Raw genomic sequence first — 19,394 nt, forward strand, 5'->3', positions numbered from 1 at the left:
GTTTTGATGATAATGGTATGTATATGTGGAATATTTGTTTATTTGTTTGTTTGTTGTTGATCATCATCATCTTTGATTTTGATGATGATGATGATGATGATGAAGTGAGTGGCCACTATAATTTTGATTGAAGAAACTGATGATGAAGAAAAAAAAACATTCTCTTTTTTTTCGAAAAGAAAATCAGTTTCTTTTTTGGATGTTGTTGTTGTTTATTCTCTTTTTCTGTTGAAGATTTCTGTGCCAAACATTAGCGGCAGCGGCAATAACAGCACAAACAACAACAGGTTCGTTCTCTTTTTCATCATCATCATCCAAATCATCCAAATACGTTCTTACGTGAAAAAAATCCCAGAAAAAAAATCAAAGATGTTTTTTCTTCTTCTTCTCTGATGATGATGATTATTCACTTGTCTGGTGTCAATTCAATTCATTGCAGAAAAAAATGAAAAAAAAAATTTTGTCAACATGGCTGAATGAAATGTTTGGTTGATGCAACTTTTTTTTTGAATTTCCTGGTAAAATTCTTCACACCACACTTTCTTCACAGAACCAAAAAAAAAAGTTTCAAAATCTTTTCTGGTTTTACTTTGTTTGAGCGGCAGCGGTGGACTGCTATTTTTTGTTTTTTGGAAATTTTAAAATTTCAGTTTTTATTTATTTCTCACTTAAGAACTGAAGAAGAGAACCAGAAAGAGAGAGAGAAAATGAAATAGAAACAAAAAAAAACTTGGCTGGTCGGTTTTTTCGTTGTTGCAATATTCACACAGGGTTGCCCAGGTTTTTTCATTTCTCTTTCTTTTCTGGCTGATGATTTTTGGTTTTTTTCAAATTTCACATTTTGGGTGAATTAGAAGGCGAAGAAAAAAACCCAAACTGATGATGATTTACACCAAAAAAAAGAAAAGAAACCAAAAACTGTTTGAACAGAATCACAACAAACAAACAAAAAACGGATCACTTGAGTTAAAATAGATTCGAATGTTTTTTGGAATACAGATTCGAATGTTTTTGATCGTGATTTCTGGTCATCGGGTTTTGTGACCAAATTAGAATGACCAACGAAGAAAAAAAAACACCATCAAAAACCAAAAGAAAAAACACCATCACCATCAAAGATCGATCGAACAAATTGAAGATCTTCATGTAAAGTGTACGTGTATTCTGGTTTTTTTTTTTTGGTTCTCGTTTTTTTACAATCTTGTTTTTTTTCGCTTCTTCTTTTTCTTCTATGGTCCGGTCATACCATACTCGTTAAAAATCTGGTCTGGTTAGTTTTTTTTTTGTTTTTGGTTGTTTTATGGTTGACAACAACAACAACAACATGTTGATATAATGTATGACAAGTGTGTTGGCAAGAAAATTCCTTTTTGTTTCTTAATATCAACATTCGTCGAAGGACGACGACGAAGACGATAACGCGAATTTGTGTATGATAACCCAAACTTTTTATTTTAACCAAACCTGGTTTTCTTCAAAAAAAAAAAAATTTGTTTTTTTACTGGTGTTTCTTCTCTCTCTCTCTTTCTCCCTCACTTTTAAAAATTTTATTTAGCTCCACAGGTAGCTAAGAAAATTATTTTGCTGCTGTTTCTGTTGAAATTGAAAAATCAGGTATGTTCACCAGCAATAGAGAGGGAGAGAGAGAGAGAAAAGAGAGAAGAAAAACGGTTTTGATTATTACAGGTATCTTGGTATTTTCTGGTTTTTTTTCATCTATTTTTGATTTTCTTCTCTGAAAAGAAGTTGCTGTTGGCGGTGGTACTGATGATTATCGGACAACCAAAAAAAAGAAAAAAAAGCCTGGTTTTTTTCAAATCAAAAGAGGGAGAATGTTTTTTTTGAAAGAAAATCTGACCAAACCTAAAAACCATCATCACTAATTTTACCCAAAAAAAAATATCTAACCAGCTTGATCTGGTTGTTTTATATGACATGCACTGGTGATAGTTTTGGGTACAGGATTGACCAGTGATGGGTGGTCAGTTCGAAGAAATTCGTCAACAAATTTCGATTTCAAAATTTTTTAGAAACCCGAATCAGAAAAAAAAATGATGGCTGGACAACGAACAACAAGAACGAGATGATGAAGAAGACACACCGAAAAGGAGAAGAAGAAGAAGAAAAACAGAAATTCACTAACGACTTCCGTATCAAAGATTTCATGTTTTTTGCTTCAATAAAAAAAAGGTTGGTAGTGAAACTATAGTGAATCACATGATCCCGATTGTTTAACCCGATGTTGATCGAATTCTTTATCAATTTTTTTTTTTTTGGGTAAAGCTCCGCCTTTTTGCTTTTAAAATTTACTAATTTTTGTTTGTTTTTGTTTTTTGGTTATAGCTTCATAATGATGACTTGGCGTCATCGTCATCATCGTCATAAATAAATCGGTATCACACACACATGCACAGAGGCACGATACTATATAATTTTTGGTCCTATATATACGAATGGGCGTCTCTATCTATTTTATCATTTGCTTTTTTCATGTATACAATATCCATCCATCCATCTATCATCATCATCATCATCCAATTAGATCCCGAAATTTTGACCATTTTTTATTTCCTGGCTTTTTTTCATTCATTCATTTATTTCCTGACCCAATAATTGCCAACAAACAAACAAACAGCAACAACAAACTAGTTACTACTAATGATGATGATGATGATGGCAACAGGTGATGTACATCAAGCTAGTTTCTTTCAGACAGCATAGACATAGTGTTGACCATTTTTTTTTTTTTTTTTTTTGAAGAAAAAAAACTTGACCAACCAAACAGAAACCGGAACTATGTGAATCTTGAATGTTTTCACTTGCAAACACACACACAGAGAGAAAGATAGAGAAGGATAATATTCAAGTCTGGTCAGGAATACAATAGTAAAGTTGTAGTAGCCAGTTCCAAATTGGATCATCATCATCATCATCAATAATGATGATGATAATGATAATGGTGTGGTGTTTTTTTTGTTCTCCTTTTCCCCTTTCCTTTTCATAATCATCAATCCTGACAACAGTTTCAAAATGGATCATCGTCATTATCAACAACGACGAACGAAAAGATAATTCCATTCCATTAGAAGAAAAAACGCAAACCAATTTTCTCAATTTTATAACTGATGTGAAATGAAATGACACAATGGGAAAAAAAATTCAAAGGTAATGTGAAAGTAAAAGTTTCTCCATCCATTTTTTTCCACCCACTCTTTCCATTTCATTTGGATGTTGTACAGTTGCAATTTTTTTTTTTGAAAAAAATCATTCATCCATATCAAGAAAAAATGAGAATCTTTCAACCAGGATTGCTGCTGAATGATGGTTATATGGTTCTCTTTTTTTTCTCTCTCTAAATTAACATCTTAAATAAGCCAGATTTCTTATTTCTTCTGCCATAAATCTATACCACTATTTTGAGAATCATAGACAGAGATAGAGAAAGAGAGAGAGAGAGAACGGCAATCAAATTTGGTCAAAATGATCATCATCATTTATAACCTGTTCATCATTTTGATAAAACCTGGATAAAAAGAAACATCATTTTTCTTTCTCTCTTTTGGATTTCGATGATAAAACCACCACTACCAAAATCAAAGCAATAATCTTTGTGTTGCAACACGCGTTTCATATTTGGTTAACACCAAGCGATGTGAAAATGAATGAAAAATACGTGTTCTTTTCGCATCAATTTTTTTTGAACATTATTGATTCGTTTTTTTTTTGATTTAGGAAATGGAAATGGAACTAACTGGTGATGGATACTTTTTTTGTTTTGTTCGTTGATTAAAAATCACATCAAAATTGAAATAGGATGAAAGTCAATAAGTTTGGAGCAAAGAAGAAGGAGAAAAAAAAATCGATCAATCCGTATCATGAAAAAAAAGTTGTTTTTTTTTTCTTCGTGCATCTTTTTTTTTCATTTTTGTTTTTTGGGAAAACTGAAAAACTGGTTTTTTCCACACACACACACTAATCATTTGCTTTCTGGCTTTATTTTTTATTATTTCTGGGAATTTTTTTGTTTTGTTTTTTTGATTAACCAATTTTTTTCATTCATTTTTTTCTTCCAAACTGATGAACTGAAGATATTCTTTTCTCGATGGTAGCGAAAAAAAACCAGCTAACCAGGTGTATATTCAATCATCGGCTATTTATTCCGGTGGATAAATTTACTGGGTTTTTTTTCTTGGGTCATTTCGATTAAAAGAAAAAACCAAATCTTATTTTCCATTTATCTTTGATGGAATAATTTGTAATCTATGGCACCAGTAACGCCATCTAACGTTTTTAAATGACAAGAATATTTATTCAATTTTTTTTTTGTTTTGGAAAAAGAAAACAAAATACAAAATAAAACAAAAACGGAAAATAAAACAAATGAAAAAAAAATAATAAAAAGAATAGACAGATATCATCAACAACAACAACAACAAAAATTGGGAAAAAAAACAAAAAACAAAATTTTTTGATAATGATACTGCTTTGGTAAAAGATGTTGTCGATGCGTTATTTGCTTGTGTATACAATAATACATAATACATAAAGGGAAAAATTTCCAAAAAAAGGAGGATTTTCTGGTAGAATTTGGTTTTAGAAAATTCTTCTTCTTCTTTTTGATCATCATCATCATTAAAAAAAAACATCGATTAAAATAACAACAACAACAACAATGACGACGATGATAATGTTTTAAATATATAATGTGTGTGTGTGTGGGTGGGTGTTGAGGGTGGTAAGAGAAAGGAAAAAAAATAATTAATATTTAAATACATAATAATATCACATTGAGATCAATAATTCAAAAAAAAAATTGTTCATTGTTCATTGCTTTTGTTTGTTGTTATCGATGTTAATCATCATTTAAAATTGAGTAATCGAATAAAGATGGTTTGAAAGTATTCCTGATGTGTGTCTGTACCTATTTCCTATACCTAATATTTGTTTGTTTGTTTGTGTAATAACATCCATTACATACAGATATTTATATTGAAAGATTGAAAGAAAAAAAAGAAGAATGGAGAATGAAAGAGAAACTAAAATTTGATTTAGCTAATTTTTTTTCCATAACTAATTTGAATTTTTGAATACATTTTCAATTTAAATGAACAAAAAAAAAACCAATAATCATAATAATAATATTGATACGGATGACAAAAATGTTTAAAAATTATTCTGTTGATCATAGATCAATACAAATTATTTAATGATGATGATGATGATTTGTCAATGTTTAATGATGATATTTTGATTAATATTTTTTTTTTTGATGTTAATGTGCGCCTGTATAGATGTCGAAACATTTATATAAATTAATAATTGGTCTATATAAATTTCTACACAATTTATCATCATTGATCATCATCTAATATCATCAATTCACCACGATATGTTCAATGTAATGCAAGGATGTTTGTGAGTAGATGTGAGTGTTTTTTATTCTTATTTATGTTGAGTATTTTTTTTTTGATTTTTTCAAATTTTTTTTTTCGTTGAAATAAATTAAGATTCTCTAATCGATTTGATTGGACGAAGAAGAAGGTGGTGATGAAGATTTTGGTTGTGTAGGTTGTAATGATAATGATGATAATGATGGTGGTTGAGGTTGAGGTTGCGATATCGGAATCAAAGGAGAAGATATAGGTTGTGATGTTGTCGATGTTGATGATGATATTTGTTCATTATTTGATGATAATGGTAATTTTTGATTTAAATCTTGTTGTTGTTGTTGATTGACATTATGATTTGAACCAATTATTGTTGTTATCGAATTTGTTGTTGTTGTGGTTGTCGTTGATTGTGTATTATTCGAATCAGAAATAGAACATGCGGTCGATGTTGTTGTAGATGTTGTCAAATGATTATTAATCTGGCTACTTGTTGTTGTTGTTGTTGCCATATTATTTGTCATTAATTGATGATTATTTGATGTAATAATTGCTGAACCAATACTTCCATGATGGTGATGATGATGATGATGTTGATGATAATTTTGTTGTAAATGTTGATGATGAACATGATTTGAACCAGAAATTGATTCATTAATCATAATTGAATTATCCGTTATTTGTTGTTGTTGATTATTATTATTATTATTATTCAATGTCATTGTTGTTGATTGTTGTTGTTGTGTTGATAATGTTATCATTGATCCACTATGTGGTTGTTGTTGTAATCGTTGATTACAACTAATACTATTTTCCGTTGTACCATATATTTTTGTTGCTTTTTTAGCTATATTTTTTAACATTTCTAATGAATCTTTATATGTTGATTTTAATGATTGTAACCATTCTCTTAGGCCAATATCATCCTTGAAAAAATGAAATGAAATGATTATAATTTGAAAATTTGTTTGTTTCAACAAAAATTACCGGATTTGTTAGAACAATTCGTGATTCTTTTTCCTTTTCAGTTTGTTTCATTTTTAATACAATCGATTGTTCACCTTTCACTTGAACATAATCTGAACAAATTGCTTCAATTTGATCCATAAATATTAGCTATTTTCAACAAAAGAAAATGAAAAATTATTTTTTTTCGAAAAAAAAACGAACGAATGAAAAAAAACAAACCTCCGGACGGCTACTATTATTATCCGAATGTAATTCCAAACGATTTGGATATAATTTTGCATATCTTGTTTGCCATGCAGTTGAAAATGGTCCACCTAATTTTTTAATATAACCATGTAATATACAATCAGATTCTTTTTCATTATCATCGAATTTATTTTTCAATTTTGCACGTTTTTTCATTTCAATTTTATCCGTTTCAGCATTTATTGCATCGAATACTGTTTCAGCAATTTCTTGTTGCCAACGATCACTAATAACAACTGGAAAATGTTTATATAATTCTTGATCAGAATCAGTTAATTTTATTCCTTTTGTATCTTCTTCATCAAATGAACCAATATCGAATGCATCAGCTGCATTAACTTCACCACGTGGTGGTATTAATGTTGGTGGATATTTTTGTAAATAAACTAATTGCCAATCAATTCCTTTAAAGAATGGATGTTCTTTTACTTCATCAGCTCTTTAAGAATTCAGAAGAAAAATTAAATTAAACAAAAGAATGTTTTCAAATCGAAAAGGAAAAATAAAATAAAATTATTACCCATTTCCACGACAACCAAGACGTTTATCAACATCACGATGTAATAAACCTTCCAATAGATTACGTAATTCATTTGAAAATGAATTTGGTAATTCAACATTCTAAATAATGAAATGAACGGAAACAAAACAAAATTTTTTTTGATTAAATCAAAATTTTGATCATGACATACATACCATTGTTAGTGTCATACGATCAATTTCATGTTTATCTTTAGTTTTATGTTGCCTAAATGGACTATGGCTATATAAATAAATAAATAAATAGACCATAAAGTCATTGAAATAATCATTGAAAAAAATATATTACCCTTTTAAAAGTTTATAAAGCATACAGCCAAGTGAAAACCAATCAGCACTTGAATCATAGGCAGTACCTTTGGATAATACTTCGGGTGCCATGTAACCGTGTGTACCACTATTTTGGTTTTTTCAAGAAAGAATGAAAGAAAGAAATAATGATTTATGATTGATTACGATTTGATTTGATTTGATTTACATACACGGATGCATGAGGCTTTTTTTTGGAAAAATCACAAGCTAAACCGAGATCAGATATACGAACATGACCATGTTCATCCAACAATATATTAGCTGGCTATAATGATGACAAACAAAACAAAAATGATAACATTTTCCATTTTAATAATCAAAAAAAAATTTTTTACCTTTAAATCACGATAAACAACAAAACGACGATGCATATGTTCAAGACCTAATATCACTTCGGATGCATAGAAACGCATTTCTTGTTCATTAAAAACACCATGTTGTGATAAATGATAATGTAGATCACCACCATTCATTAGATCCAATATAAAACATAATTTATCTGGTGTTTGAAATGCATATGTCATGCATACAATAAATGGACAATCTTCCTATAAATATTATATTTCAAAAAAATGAATCAAAATTTAATTCAATTAAAAACAAAACAACAACAAAACAAAACCTACCCCCGTACTGACTAGTGATAACATAACTCTTTCATTTAATGCTAATGTTTCACCTTGTTTCATTTTGATACGTTTTTTATCTAAACATTTCATTGCATACATTTTACCAGTATCAGCTTTACGACAACCATATACTTCACCAAAACCACCACGACCAATAATACGATGTACACTAAAATCATTCATTGTTAATTGTATATTTAATTCTAAATTTTTCCATTGACAAAATCTTGTATATTTTTCACTTTAGTTGAAAACACAGAAAACAAAATTATTAATTAGTAACAACAAAACAAGACCAAAAAGAAAAGAAAATAATCATTTAGAGACAAACAAACCTTTCAATATATTTACGAAATATATCACCACGTAAATGATTATAAATTTCATCAATATATGGTTGAAATAATTGTACAGGTACTTCATTACGCATTAAATATTTTTGTACATGATTTACCGATTCTTTGGAATAATTCTAAATTTTCAATTGTTTTTTTTTGTTGGAAATGTCAATTGCATTTCATCAAATGAAAAAGGAATCAAATGTCAATTATTATTATTAATAAATAATAAAAATCAAATTAAATTATCATCAAACATACATGTGTATGGGACAACAATTCTTTCATAATAAAATTATCATATATTTCTCTTGCTGCTTGTCGTCTTTCTTCGATTGTTTCCAATTTTTCATAACGTTTTATCTTTATTATTATTAGAAGGAGATTGGATTAGGAAAATACTATTCAATCAATCAATCAATCGATATATACCTCTTCATAAAATTTCAATTGTGGCACCGATTCATCACAAATGTTTTCACAAAAATCTCGAAATGTTAAAAATCCTTTTTTTTAAAAAAAAGATGGATAAAAAATTTTGCAAAAAAACGAAAAACAACATACCGAGTCTTTGTTGAAATATTTTATCAAATGTAACTTCACCAATTTTTTCCAAATATTTATGCATTACACTTCGTACACTGATAGAAGGAAAAAAATATTTTAAAAATCAAAAATCAAAAATCATTCAAAAAAAATCATTTACCTTGGATCGGGTAAGATAATTTTTTTTGAAGCTCTTGCTGCAGGTGTTGATTTAGATTTTTCCATAGCCATTAGATAGCTAACATCGGCTAATACTGCTTCAAGATCGGCCATGTTTTTTTTTGATTTGATTTTTTTTTTTTTGTTTACCACAAAACTATGGAGAGAAAAAGTGATTCACCGGGAACAAAACCGCCAATGAATGAAAAAAATTCTTTGAAAATTTCAAAAACAACAACAAAAAAACCGTTTTTTAATATAAACAATGATGATCCGGATTGTTTGTGAAGACAAAAAATTGATTTTTATCAATCAATCAATCAATCAATTTGATTGATTGATTAATGACTTTTCACACACACACGAATTATACAATTATTTTTCCTTTGATCATCATCATTATTATTGAATTATAATGGTGGAATCATTTCAGCAAACAGAAACCAACAAAAAAAATCTAAATTAAGAACAAAAAACAGAAGAAGAAAAAAACATTTTCATTAGAGAATTGAAAAAAATACAACAAAAAACAAAAAACAAATTAATTGGATAAAACAAAACAAAAAGTTTTTTTTCGGGTTCTTTCAACAGGGAAAACATCATTAAAAATTGAAATTTGTAGAAGAAGAAGAAAAAAAAAGTTGAAAAACTTTTGTCTGTTTTGCATAACAACAGCGGATCAAAAAACGATTGTTTTGGCTTTGAAAAAAACAACATTAACAAACAAAATAAAAACCAAAAAAAACTAAATTCAAATCACCATCATTGAAAAAAAATCAAATCATCAAAATGATCTACACCTTTCTTTTTTTTTTGTCGGCAATTGAATATTGCGTGAGTGAATGTTTGGATCGAATGTCCAAAAAACAAAAAACATCCATTGATTGAATAGTAATTTGAATTTTGGACAACAAAAATGCTACATGTCTACAATAGGAAAGAATATTCTCGGAAAACAATTCTTGAATTCATATTTAAGCTGGCCAAAAAAAAAGAAATTTGAATAGAAAATCTTTAGATAGAAATTCTATTCAAATTGACAAAATAAAAATGAATGAAATTGAAAAATGTTGTTGCTGCTGCTGCTATTCTTATTATTATTGTTATTATTATTATTGTAATTGTCTTTCTCCCTCCCCTCCTCCCCCCTTTCAACAAAAAAAGTGTCAACTATCTTTGTGTAAATGAATGTTTTCAAAGAAATTTTTAATCAGAATACAAAAAAATTTGTTCCAAATAAAAAAAACCCAAATGTACTCATATTGAACATCTTTTTATCATTCTTACAACTTGATTTTATTTATTCAATTATTCAAAAATTTACAAATTAAAGTCGAAAAGAAATGAAAAAGAATGAAAGAACAACAAAAAATAGTACAAAAAGAAACAGAAACACAAAAAACACTATTCATCAAAAATATCATTGTTATCAATGTCGACGTCATAATCACCCTTTACATCAATCAAGATAGATTCCAACGTTTTCTTTAATATCTTATACTGAATGTAAGCTTGGCCAATTAAAGATATACCAAGCAACGATAAATGTTTCTTAAAAAATTTTGTAACCAGGGCATCCCACGTGATCACCACTGGTACAGCTCTTATCTTCACGCCCTTATGCAATAATTTCAATTCATTACCCAAAAGATCATATTTCCGTCCTTTCGTTGTTTCTGTTCTGGGTAAAAGATCTTTATTTGTTATGCCAATTTCTATTAACGTAATTTCGTTGATTTTACTATCGTGAATCAATAGGTCCGGTTTGTTATGATCAATTTTGTTTGTTGTTACAATTTCCATGTCCGATTTGATTTTTACTCGATCATTTACAACCAACTTTTGCATACGATGTGAATTCAATTTTTTACATTTATTGATACCAAATTCAATTAATTTACTATAGTGAATTAAACGGACAACTTCATCATGCCTTTTTTTGTAATCGAAATTCAACATTTTTCCACAATAAGTAGCTAAATGGTCGACTGTTTTTTTCCCCTGATTGCAATGTGGACATTTCTTATTCAGGCCAGGAAAATACATATTCCTATCCTGTAGTTTACACAGCATAGCCTCCTCCTGTGGAGTGATATTTAATATCATTCTTATATATATATAGAGAGAGAGAGATGGTGAAAAAGAAAGATTGAAAATGTTATATATATATAGAGAGAGAGAGAGAGAGAGAGAGAGAGAGAGACAAAGAGAAACACCAGAACACTAAACCATATATAAATGCCCAATGTACTGTTGTTCTTTGTTCACACTGTTCCAGGATCCAAAATCAGTTTCGTGTAGTAGTTATTATTGGTAAAAAAAACAAATTCAAGAAATTTAAGAGGGAAAATGTTGAGGGGAAATAAATAAACAAACAAAAAGTTATTGACAAAAAGCAAATTCATTTTCAATTTTCCTTTTTTTGAAAAATTGTTTGAAAAAAAAATTATTAGATTTTCAAATTTTAAACAAACTTTATTTTTTCAAATTTTGCAAATGTAAATCACATTTACATTTTGATGATGATCATTTTGAATTTTGAATTATTCAATCAAATTTTAATCATCATATTTTCTTGCTGTCGAAGAAATTTCCAAATCTTATTATTATTATTATATAGGAATATGATCGGAAAAACTTTCTGCACTCTCTCTTATTGACATTAACTTTTTTTTTCTTATTTTTCATCAACTAAACAAACAACCAAAAATGAATGAAAATGAAAAAAAACCGTAGAAAATCTTATTATTTACATGCATATATTTTAACAAACAAACAAACAAACAAGTAATAAATAAACAATTCCGGTATCAACGGAATATCAATTCCGATTCCGATTTTCTTTATTTCTTTCTTCTTCTGATAAACCTATCGGGTGGCCAAAATAGAAAAATCATGGCTGTTTTTCAGGTTTTTCCATTGATTGGAAAGAAACCCAGAAACAAAAATTCCATTCAATTGTAGAGATTCTCTACTAGAGAAACACTAAATAATCATTATCATTACAAACATGAATGAATTTACTTATAATATATTCGCAACAACAACAACAACAAAAAATCGGATATTCAGGGAATTATATAGAGAAAAAAGAAAAGAAAAGAAAAACAAAAATGTTTTTCTGTTTTTCTGTTTTTTTGGTTATCGATAAAATAACAATAACCAAAAAAAACATGAATAAGGAAAAAGATTTCAAGTAAAAAAAACGTTCCATTTTTCTTTTGGAACCAAAAAACGAAAGAAAGAATTCAGGTTTATCAAGTGAGAATATGATGATGATGTAGTTTAGTTGAAGTTTAGTTTTGTAGATTCTATATACACATCCAAACCGACTAACCAAACTAAACACTAAACTAAACACAGTGAGAAATATACTCGACACCCAAAAAAAGTATCTATATTTCAACTACACGTATGTATAATACACTAATGTTAGAAATGGAGAAATATGAGCCACATTTGAAACAAAACAAACAACAAACAACAACAACAAATTGGGAATATATTTGATCCATTCAATTTATTATTATTTTCTTTTCTGGTTTATTTTTGGATCAACCAAGAAATTTAAATATATAAAAAAAACAGTTACCATTTGGACAGATATTCATTTTTTTTCTCATTGATTGTCAAGTGAAAAATGGGCATATATTTTTCATGTTTTCAAATGTGTTACATTCAAGAAACATTCATTCATTTATTATGTAACAAAGTGTGTGTGTGTGGGTGGACGGACGGATGTATGGTAGTTTTCTTTTTTCTTCATTTTTTTCATTCAAATAAATAAAAAAATTCAATAACTTTATCGAAGAAGAAGAAAAGGAAAAATTGATTTTTCAAAATTCAAAATTCAAAAAAACATAAATTTTAAAATTTTCTATTTCGACTCTATCGACCGAATATAAGAAAAAAAAACAGCAGACAGAATTTCGAGTTAACAAAATAAAAAATCGAATGTTTATCCAATTTCATTCAATTCTTGATTTTTTTTTTTGTTTTGTAAAAAGAAAAATTTTAAAGATTTTTTTCTCATTCTTCTTCTTTATTTAAAAATCAAATTGATTCAGATGTTTAAATTTTATTTATTTTAGCGAGATAAAACAAACATACAGAACACACACATCACTGAATTCAAACTTTGAAGAAGAAAAAAAAATCCAATAAACAACAACTAATAAATCCTTTTTTTTCCCTTTTCTGATTGATTCAAGAATAAATCAATTTTTCAATCAAATCAAAATAATGATGATAAAAGAATAGAATCGAAATGGTTTTCCAAATTAACACAAACACACTTACACACACCAAAAAAAACATTGATTATTTGTATTGATTGAATAAAATCAATACATTCAATGTATATTTCAATAAGTAAACGGGTGCTAGTGTGTAGGTGTTAATGTTGATATTTTTTTTTGTTTTAATTCTATTATTATTATTATTGGAATTTAATGAGGAAATTTTTTTTCTATTGATCGGAAATTGATTATAAACAAACAAACAAAGATTTATTATTGATAACAAATAAACAAAAGAATGTTCAATAATCAAGATGACAATTGAAACAAAAATTGAACACAATTTCGATAATGATGATTAGGCGAAATCATTATTCTCAAGAATATCAACAAGAAAAAAAACTGTATAAGAAAGAAAAACTTCCGGAATATTTAGGGGAAAAGAGAGAGAGAGAGAGAGAGAGAGAGAGAGAGAGAGAGAGAGAGAGAGAGAGAGAGAGAGAGAGAGAGAGAGAGAGAGAGAGAGAGAGAGAGAGAGAGAGAGAGAGAGAGAAAATAAACTTCCGAAAAATTTCTCTTCTTTTCATTATCATTATTATCAAATACAAATTATTTATTTTAATTCCGTAATAAACAAATAATAAAAAAACAAATATTGAATTTGATATTTGTAAAAAATTTTTCCTTCAAGGTTGATGGATCGATCAATCCGATAAATTGTTGTTGTTGTTGTTAGTAAAACACGCCAGATAAACAAATAAATACTTACCGGAAAAAAAAAGAATAAAGAAGATTACCGAAATGAATTTATTTATTTTTTGGTTTTTTTCTTTACATTTTATCAGCAATTAAATCAGGAAAAACACACACAAACACATAGAACATCGATGAATGAAAGGATTCAAATAGCGAAAGAGAGAAGAGATAGAAAATCGTTTAGGAATTTGCAAATTCGATAATGATGATGATGAAACACTTCAAAAAACTTGGACACTTGTCATTCGGACTATGTGTGTGTGTTTTTGGTGTCTAGATTCTGTTGAATTTCACAAAGATTAACGATTCGTTAGTGATGAATGGTTAATTATAATACTTTTTTTTCGGTTTGGTTTGGTTTGAAGAAGGGAATTTCAAAAGAATTTTTCCCAAAAAAAAGTTGATTTTAATAATTTTTACCAGATAGAAGATGATGATGATGGAAGAATCAATTCGAATGTTTGAACAATGTTGGTGATTGCATGATTTCACAAATAAACAACAAAATGAAAAATCATTACCATTTACACATAACGATGATATACGATGTAAATTATTTTTTTTTTTTGTAAATTTTTTTAATGATGAAACAAAATTAAGCAAAAAGAAAAAAACAATCTTTGCTCATCATCATCAAAAAAACTATATAGAATGAGCGGTTTTTTTCTCATCATCATCCTGATGATGATGATGATAGTTTTCAACTTTTCATTTTCATTTTCGTTGATTTGGATTTGTTTTTTTTAAAGGTTTTTGTTGTTGTTGTTGTTGTTGGATAATCAAGTATAAAAGGAACAAAACAAAACAAAAAAATTGGAATCACAAACAAAAACAAACAGAAAAAAACAGATTTTGTTAAAATGAAAATTATTGAGTGATGATGATGATGCAAAGGATAATAATGATAATAATGATAATAATGTTTGGATATTCGAATATTCGATGTTATTGTCAGTGGTAGTAGTAGTAGTGGTGGTGGTGGTGGTGGTTATGGATGTACCACAAAACATATCTTCTTCTTGAAAACAAACTACTAGCATTCGAATATTGTTATCTTCTTAAACCAATGGGTGTATGGGAGGATGTATGGATGGATGGATGGATATATAGAATTCTTATATAAGAAAAAAAAATTGATGCTACTACTACCTGCTACTACTGCTACTTTTACTTTCACTTTTACTGCTATCATTTTTTTTTTTGGATATACCGTTACCCATCGTTAACCAAAAAGAATTCTATTTGGAGCGATTCTGGAAATTCTGTTTTTTGATTCTGGTCAAATTGGAATCATTCATCATTCGATTATATATAGAATACTAATTTTTCTCTTACTCCCTCCTTTAATTTCTTTTCCACTATCTCTCTCTTTTGGATTCCGGTTCAATTTATGATTTTGGAACATACACTCACAACACCTGTACTGTTGACATTTTTTTTGGGTTCGGAAACTGCAACACCCTTTTTTTTTCTTATGGTAAGGTCGTTGTTCTTCTCTGTTGTATACATTATATGATGATAAAAGTAAATGGAAAAATCTTATTTAAAAAACAGAAAAAAAACATCCAAAAAAAATCCATAACACCCACACATACATATGATGAGAAAGGAGTAGGAAGAGGAGTAGCCAAAACAATCGATAAGTATCGATTGTTTTTTTGATTCGATACTTATCGATTGTTGTTGTTGCTCTGTTCCCATTATCATATTTGTTGTTGTTTTAATTTTCTTCAAATTTTTTCTTTTACAAAAATAAACTTTTATAAAATTTAAATAAAGAAAAAAAATCCTAAAAGACACCCACACAAAGACATTCATGTTCTTCATCTCCTCCGGCTTACTTCCGTCGAATCATCATTAATGTAGCTCGAACGAAAAAACAAAAACAAAAAACATTGACATTCAAATCAAAGAAAGAAGAAGTTTTTTTGTTTTCAAAAAAATTTATTTCGCAATATTTATAAAGTTATTTTTGTAGTTCAAAATGTGCGATGCGAACATTAAAAAAAAAAAAAAAATAGTAAACGTGATGACCATCATGTGTGTGTGTGTGGATTGACCATCAAAATGATGATGATTACGTCATCATTTTCGTCATCAAAGATTAAAAAAATTAGAAACAAAAAAAAATTCTGAATGAAAACAGAAATTTTAATGGAAATTTTTTCTTCTTTCTTTTCATTCTGTCAAACAACAACAACAACAATCTTAACTTTTTTTTCTGAAAAAAAATACAAAATTCTCAAGGTGTTTTTGTTTGTTGTTTGCTGATCCTACCACTAATCGATAAACGAACGAATCTCTTTTGTAAAAAAAACTAACTAACGAAAGATGTTAATTGAATGAATGACGTCAAATCATCAGAAATGAAATGAAAATAATATTGTTGTTATTGTCAATCGCGATTTGGCTTTTCAAAAAAATGTTTACATTTTCTTCTTCTTCTTCTTCATTTCTTCTGTACTTTTTGATTGATTCAAGTGATGAAAATTGTCATGTTATTTTATTCATCATCATCACCATCTTCGGATAATAAAAATTCATAATTCCAGAATAAATAAATAATAAATAAATTCAGAGAAGAAAATTATCAAGGAAAAAAAATTCATTTTGAAAAACTAAATTTAGAACCAGTATCGCCATCTATGTTCATTCGTTGAGATTTTTAAAAAAAATGAATGAGGCGTGTGTTCTGCATTCTGTTCAATTTGCAGACAGACAGACAGGACAGGACAGCACTCACCGCTCTAATTTTAATGCTGCTGCTGATTTTTTTTTCGGCTGCTGCTACTACCACTACTACAATTACTAATGCTGCTACTTTTGTATATACAATGTTTATTGAATCGAATCGAATCGGTCGGTTGTTATTATTATTTTGTTTTGATGAATTTCTTGTCGAAAAGAATCTTTCTTTTTCTTCTTTATTTTTTAAAAAATCGATTGATCAATCAATTAATTCGAATCATATCGATCAATGAAGATGATTAATTGATTTTTGTAAATCCTTTCATTTGTGTGTGTTTGTTCGATCTTAACCCGGAAAACAAAACAAAAAGGTGATTTTGTTTGTTTGTTTTGTTTTGTTTGTTGTTTCATCATCACATCAATCATCATTCGTCATTGTTTATATTTCATTCATCATCATCATCATAATCTTATTTCATCGTGAAATAAACATTTTCAAGATAAAAGATTTAATTTTCAACAAAAACAAACGAAACACCAACGTAACATACATTTTGTGTGTGTGGGTGTCACCGTTTGTGGTCAACATTCATTCGAACATCTTTTTTTTTCGAACGAATTTTGAGTTCGAAATTTTTCTTTTTAAAGAAGAAACATTCCAATTCCATTTGAATGTGATCAACAAACAAACGGAAAATTTTTTTAGTTTTTAACAAATTTTTTTTTAATATTTATATTTGATTGAATAATGGGAAAATTTTTATCAAAAATTTTCGGCTCAAAAGAGATACGAATATTAATGTTAGGTTTGGATGCATCGGGTAAAACAAGTAAGTGATTGAATTGATTGATTTGATTTGGTTTGGTTTGTTGATTGATTGGATTTGCTTTTACCTTTAGCTATATTATATAAATTAAAATCTGGTCAAACTGTAACAACAATACCGACAGTTGGTTTTAATGTTGAAACGGTTACATATAAAAATGTTCGTTTTAGTGTTTGGGTATGTTTTTTCTGATTTCTTAAACTTTAAACTTGATTTAACTATGTTTTTTCCCTTTTAAAAAAGGATGTTGGTGGCCAAGATAAAATACGACCATTATGGAGACATTATTATACCGGTACACAAGGATTAATATTTGTTGTCGATTCAACCGATAGAGATCGTATTGATGAAGCAAGACATGAATTACATAAAATTGTTAATGATCGTGAAATGCGTGATGTTATTATATTGGTTTTTGCCAATAAACAAGATATTAAAGATGGTAAAATACTAATTGATAATCTTGAAAAAATCAAGCCTTTTTTGATTCTTATTTTCTCTTCATTTTTTTTCTAGCTATGAAACCGGCTGAAATACAGGATAAACTTGGATTAACAATGACAAAACAAAGAAATTGGTTTGTACAGCCAGCATGTGCATTAACCGGTGATGGTTTACATGATGGTCTTACGTGGCTTATGTCTAATCATAAATAGAAAATCGAAGAGAATAGGAAATCAACAAACTACGACAACAGTAAAAATCACTAAAAGAAAAAAAACAACACTATTTCTGAACAAAATGTCCATATCGATATCTCATCAGTAATTTGTTCAAAAAACAAAAAGATGCTTATCTTAATTTCATCGATCCAATCATCCACGCACACACACATCAACCAACCATTCATCATCATTGTTATATTGATTGATTTATTTATAATCATTTTTGAATGAAAATTCTGATCAAAAAAATTTTATTTTATATATAGAAAATCATCATACATGAATAAAATGAAATGAAACAAAGTTTTTTTTTTGTATTTTATAATTTGTAATTTGTAATTAATTGAATTAATAAAGTTAAAGAACAAGAAAAAAAAACAGTATTTTTGTTTCGATTAATTTGATTTTGGTTGATTTTTTGATTTAAAATCGATTCAAATTGATTAATTTTTTGTTTTTTGAATAAGTTTTGTTTTCTTTTTTTGGGAAAAAACGGCCAAATTAAACCAGATAAAAGTATCAAAAGTATCAGTGAAAAAAGTATCAAATATATCACTAAAAAAAGTATCGAAAGTATCATTGAGAAAAGTAGCAAACGTATCACTGAGAAAAGTAGCGAAAGTATCATTGAGAGAAGTATCAAAAGTATCATTGAAAAAAATGGAAAAACGTGAATTATATCAACGACAATCATCCGAATCATCATCATCATCATCATCATCGAAAATAACAGCAGCAGCAACAAGAAAAATGAATAATAAACGTCAACCATCAAATTTTGATACAATTTTTAAATCGATAATCGATTCAAATGAACGAGGTGAACAACAACAACAATCATTACAAAAATCATCAAAATTACAACAAAATCTTTCATGGTTAAAACGATTACCGAATTATATTGAATCAAAAGATTCGAAATTATCGAAAGAAAAATCACAATCAAAAACATTAATGAAACATTTGAAACAACCCCAACAACAACCAAGTAATCAATCAATTTCATATGAAATACGTATAAATCGAAAAAAAGTAACACCATTTCCAACAACAACAACAACAACTGTGGCAAAAAATAGTCGTTCACCATTGGA

At 28.1% G+C, this 19,394-nt stretch overlaps 2 protein-coding genes and 1 long non-coding RNA gene across 3 annotated transcripts; 2 read left to right on the forward strand and 1 right to left on the reverse strand.

Annotated features, from left to right (window-relative positions):
• Positions 1–1,951: 1,951 nt before the first annotated feature.
• Positions 1,952–3,947, forward strand: LOC142645885 (uncharacterized). Its single transcript, XR_012846910.1, has 3 exons — positions 1,952–2,190; positions 2,344–3,165; positions 3,733–3,947. It is a non-coding gene; the product is annotated as an uncharacterized LOC142645885 (long non-coding RNA).
• A 340-nt stretch (positions 3,948–4,287) lies between these two features.
• Gprk1 (G protein-coupled receptor kinase 1) lies at positions 4,288–9,507 on the reverse strand. The gene is made up of 14 exons (XM_027343930.2): positions 9,128–9,507; positions 8,986–9,062; positions 8,854–8,927; positions 8,683–8,784; positions 8,419–8,555; positions 8,081–8,324; positions 7,790–8,002; positions 7,625–7,719; positions 7,432–7,539; positions 7,299–7,365; positions 7,123–7,223; positions 6,576–7,041; positions 6,375–6,503; positions 4,288–6,313 (listed from the first exon to the last, which is right to left on the reverse strand). Exons 1-14 carry the CDS (start codon positions 9,238–9,240, stop codon positions 5,513–5,515), a joined length of 2,727 nt encoding a protein of 908 aa, XP_027199731.2. The 5' UTR covers positions 9,241–9,507; the 3' UTR covers positions 4,288–5,512.
• Positions 9,508–16,989: 7,482 nt separating this feature from the next.
• Arf6 (ADP-ribosylation factor 6) lies at positions 16,990–18,603 on the forward strand. The gene is made up of 4 exons (XM_027343931.2): positions 16,990–17,638; positions 17,709–17,812; positions 17,879–18,077; positions 18,152–18,603. The coding sequence occupies exons 1-4, from the start codon at positions 17,557–17,559 to the stop codon at positions 18,289–18,291; spliced, it is 525 nt and encodes a 174-aa protein (XP_027199732.1). The 5' UTR covers positions 16,990–17,556; the 3' UTR covers positions 18,292–18,603.
• The last annotated feature ends 791 nt before the right edge of the window (positions 18,604–19,394 follow it).

The sequence above is a fragment of the Dermatophagoides pteronyssinus genome, unplaced genomic scaffold, assembly GCF_027571235.1.
Source record: "Dermatophagoides pteronyssinus isolate colony J.1.1.1.1 unplaced genomic scaffold, Derpt_VIB-CSIC_2022.12 sq0027, whole genome shotgun sequence".
NCBI lineage: Eukaryota > Metazoa > Arthropoda > Arachnida > Sarcoptiformes > Pyroglyphidae > Dermatophagoides > Dermatophagoides pteronyssinus.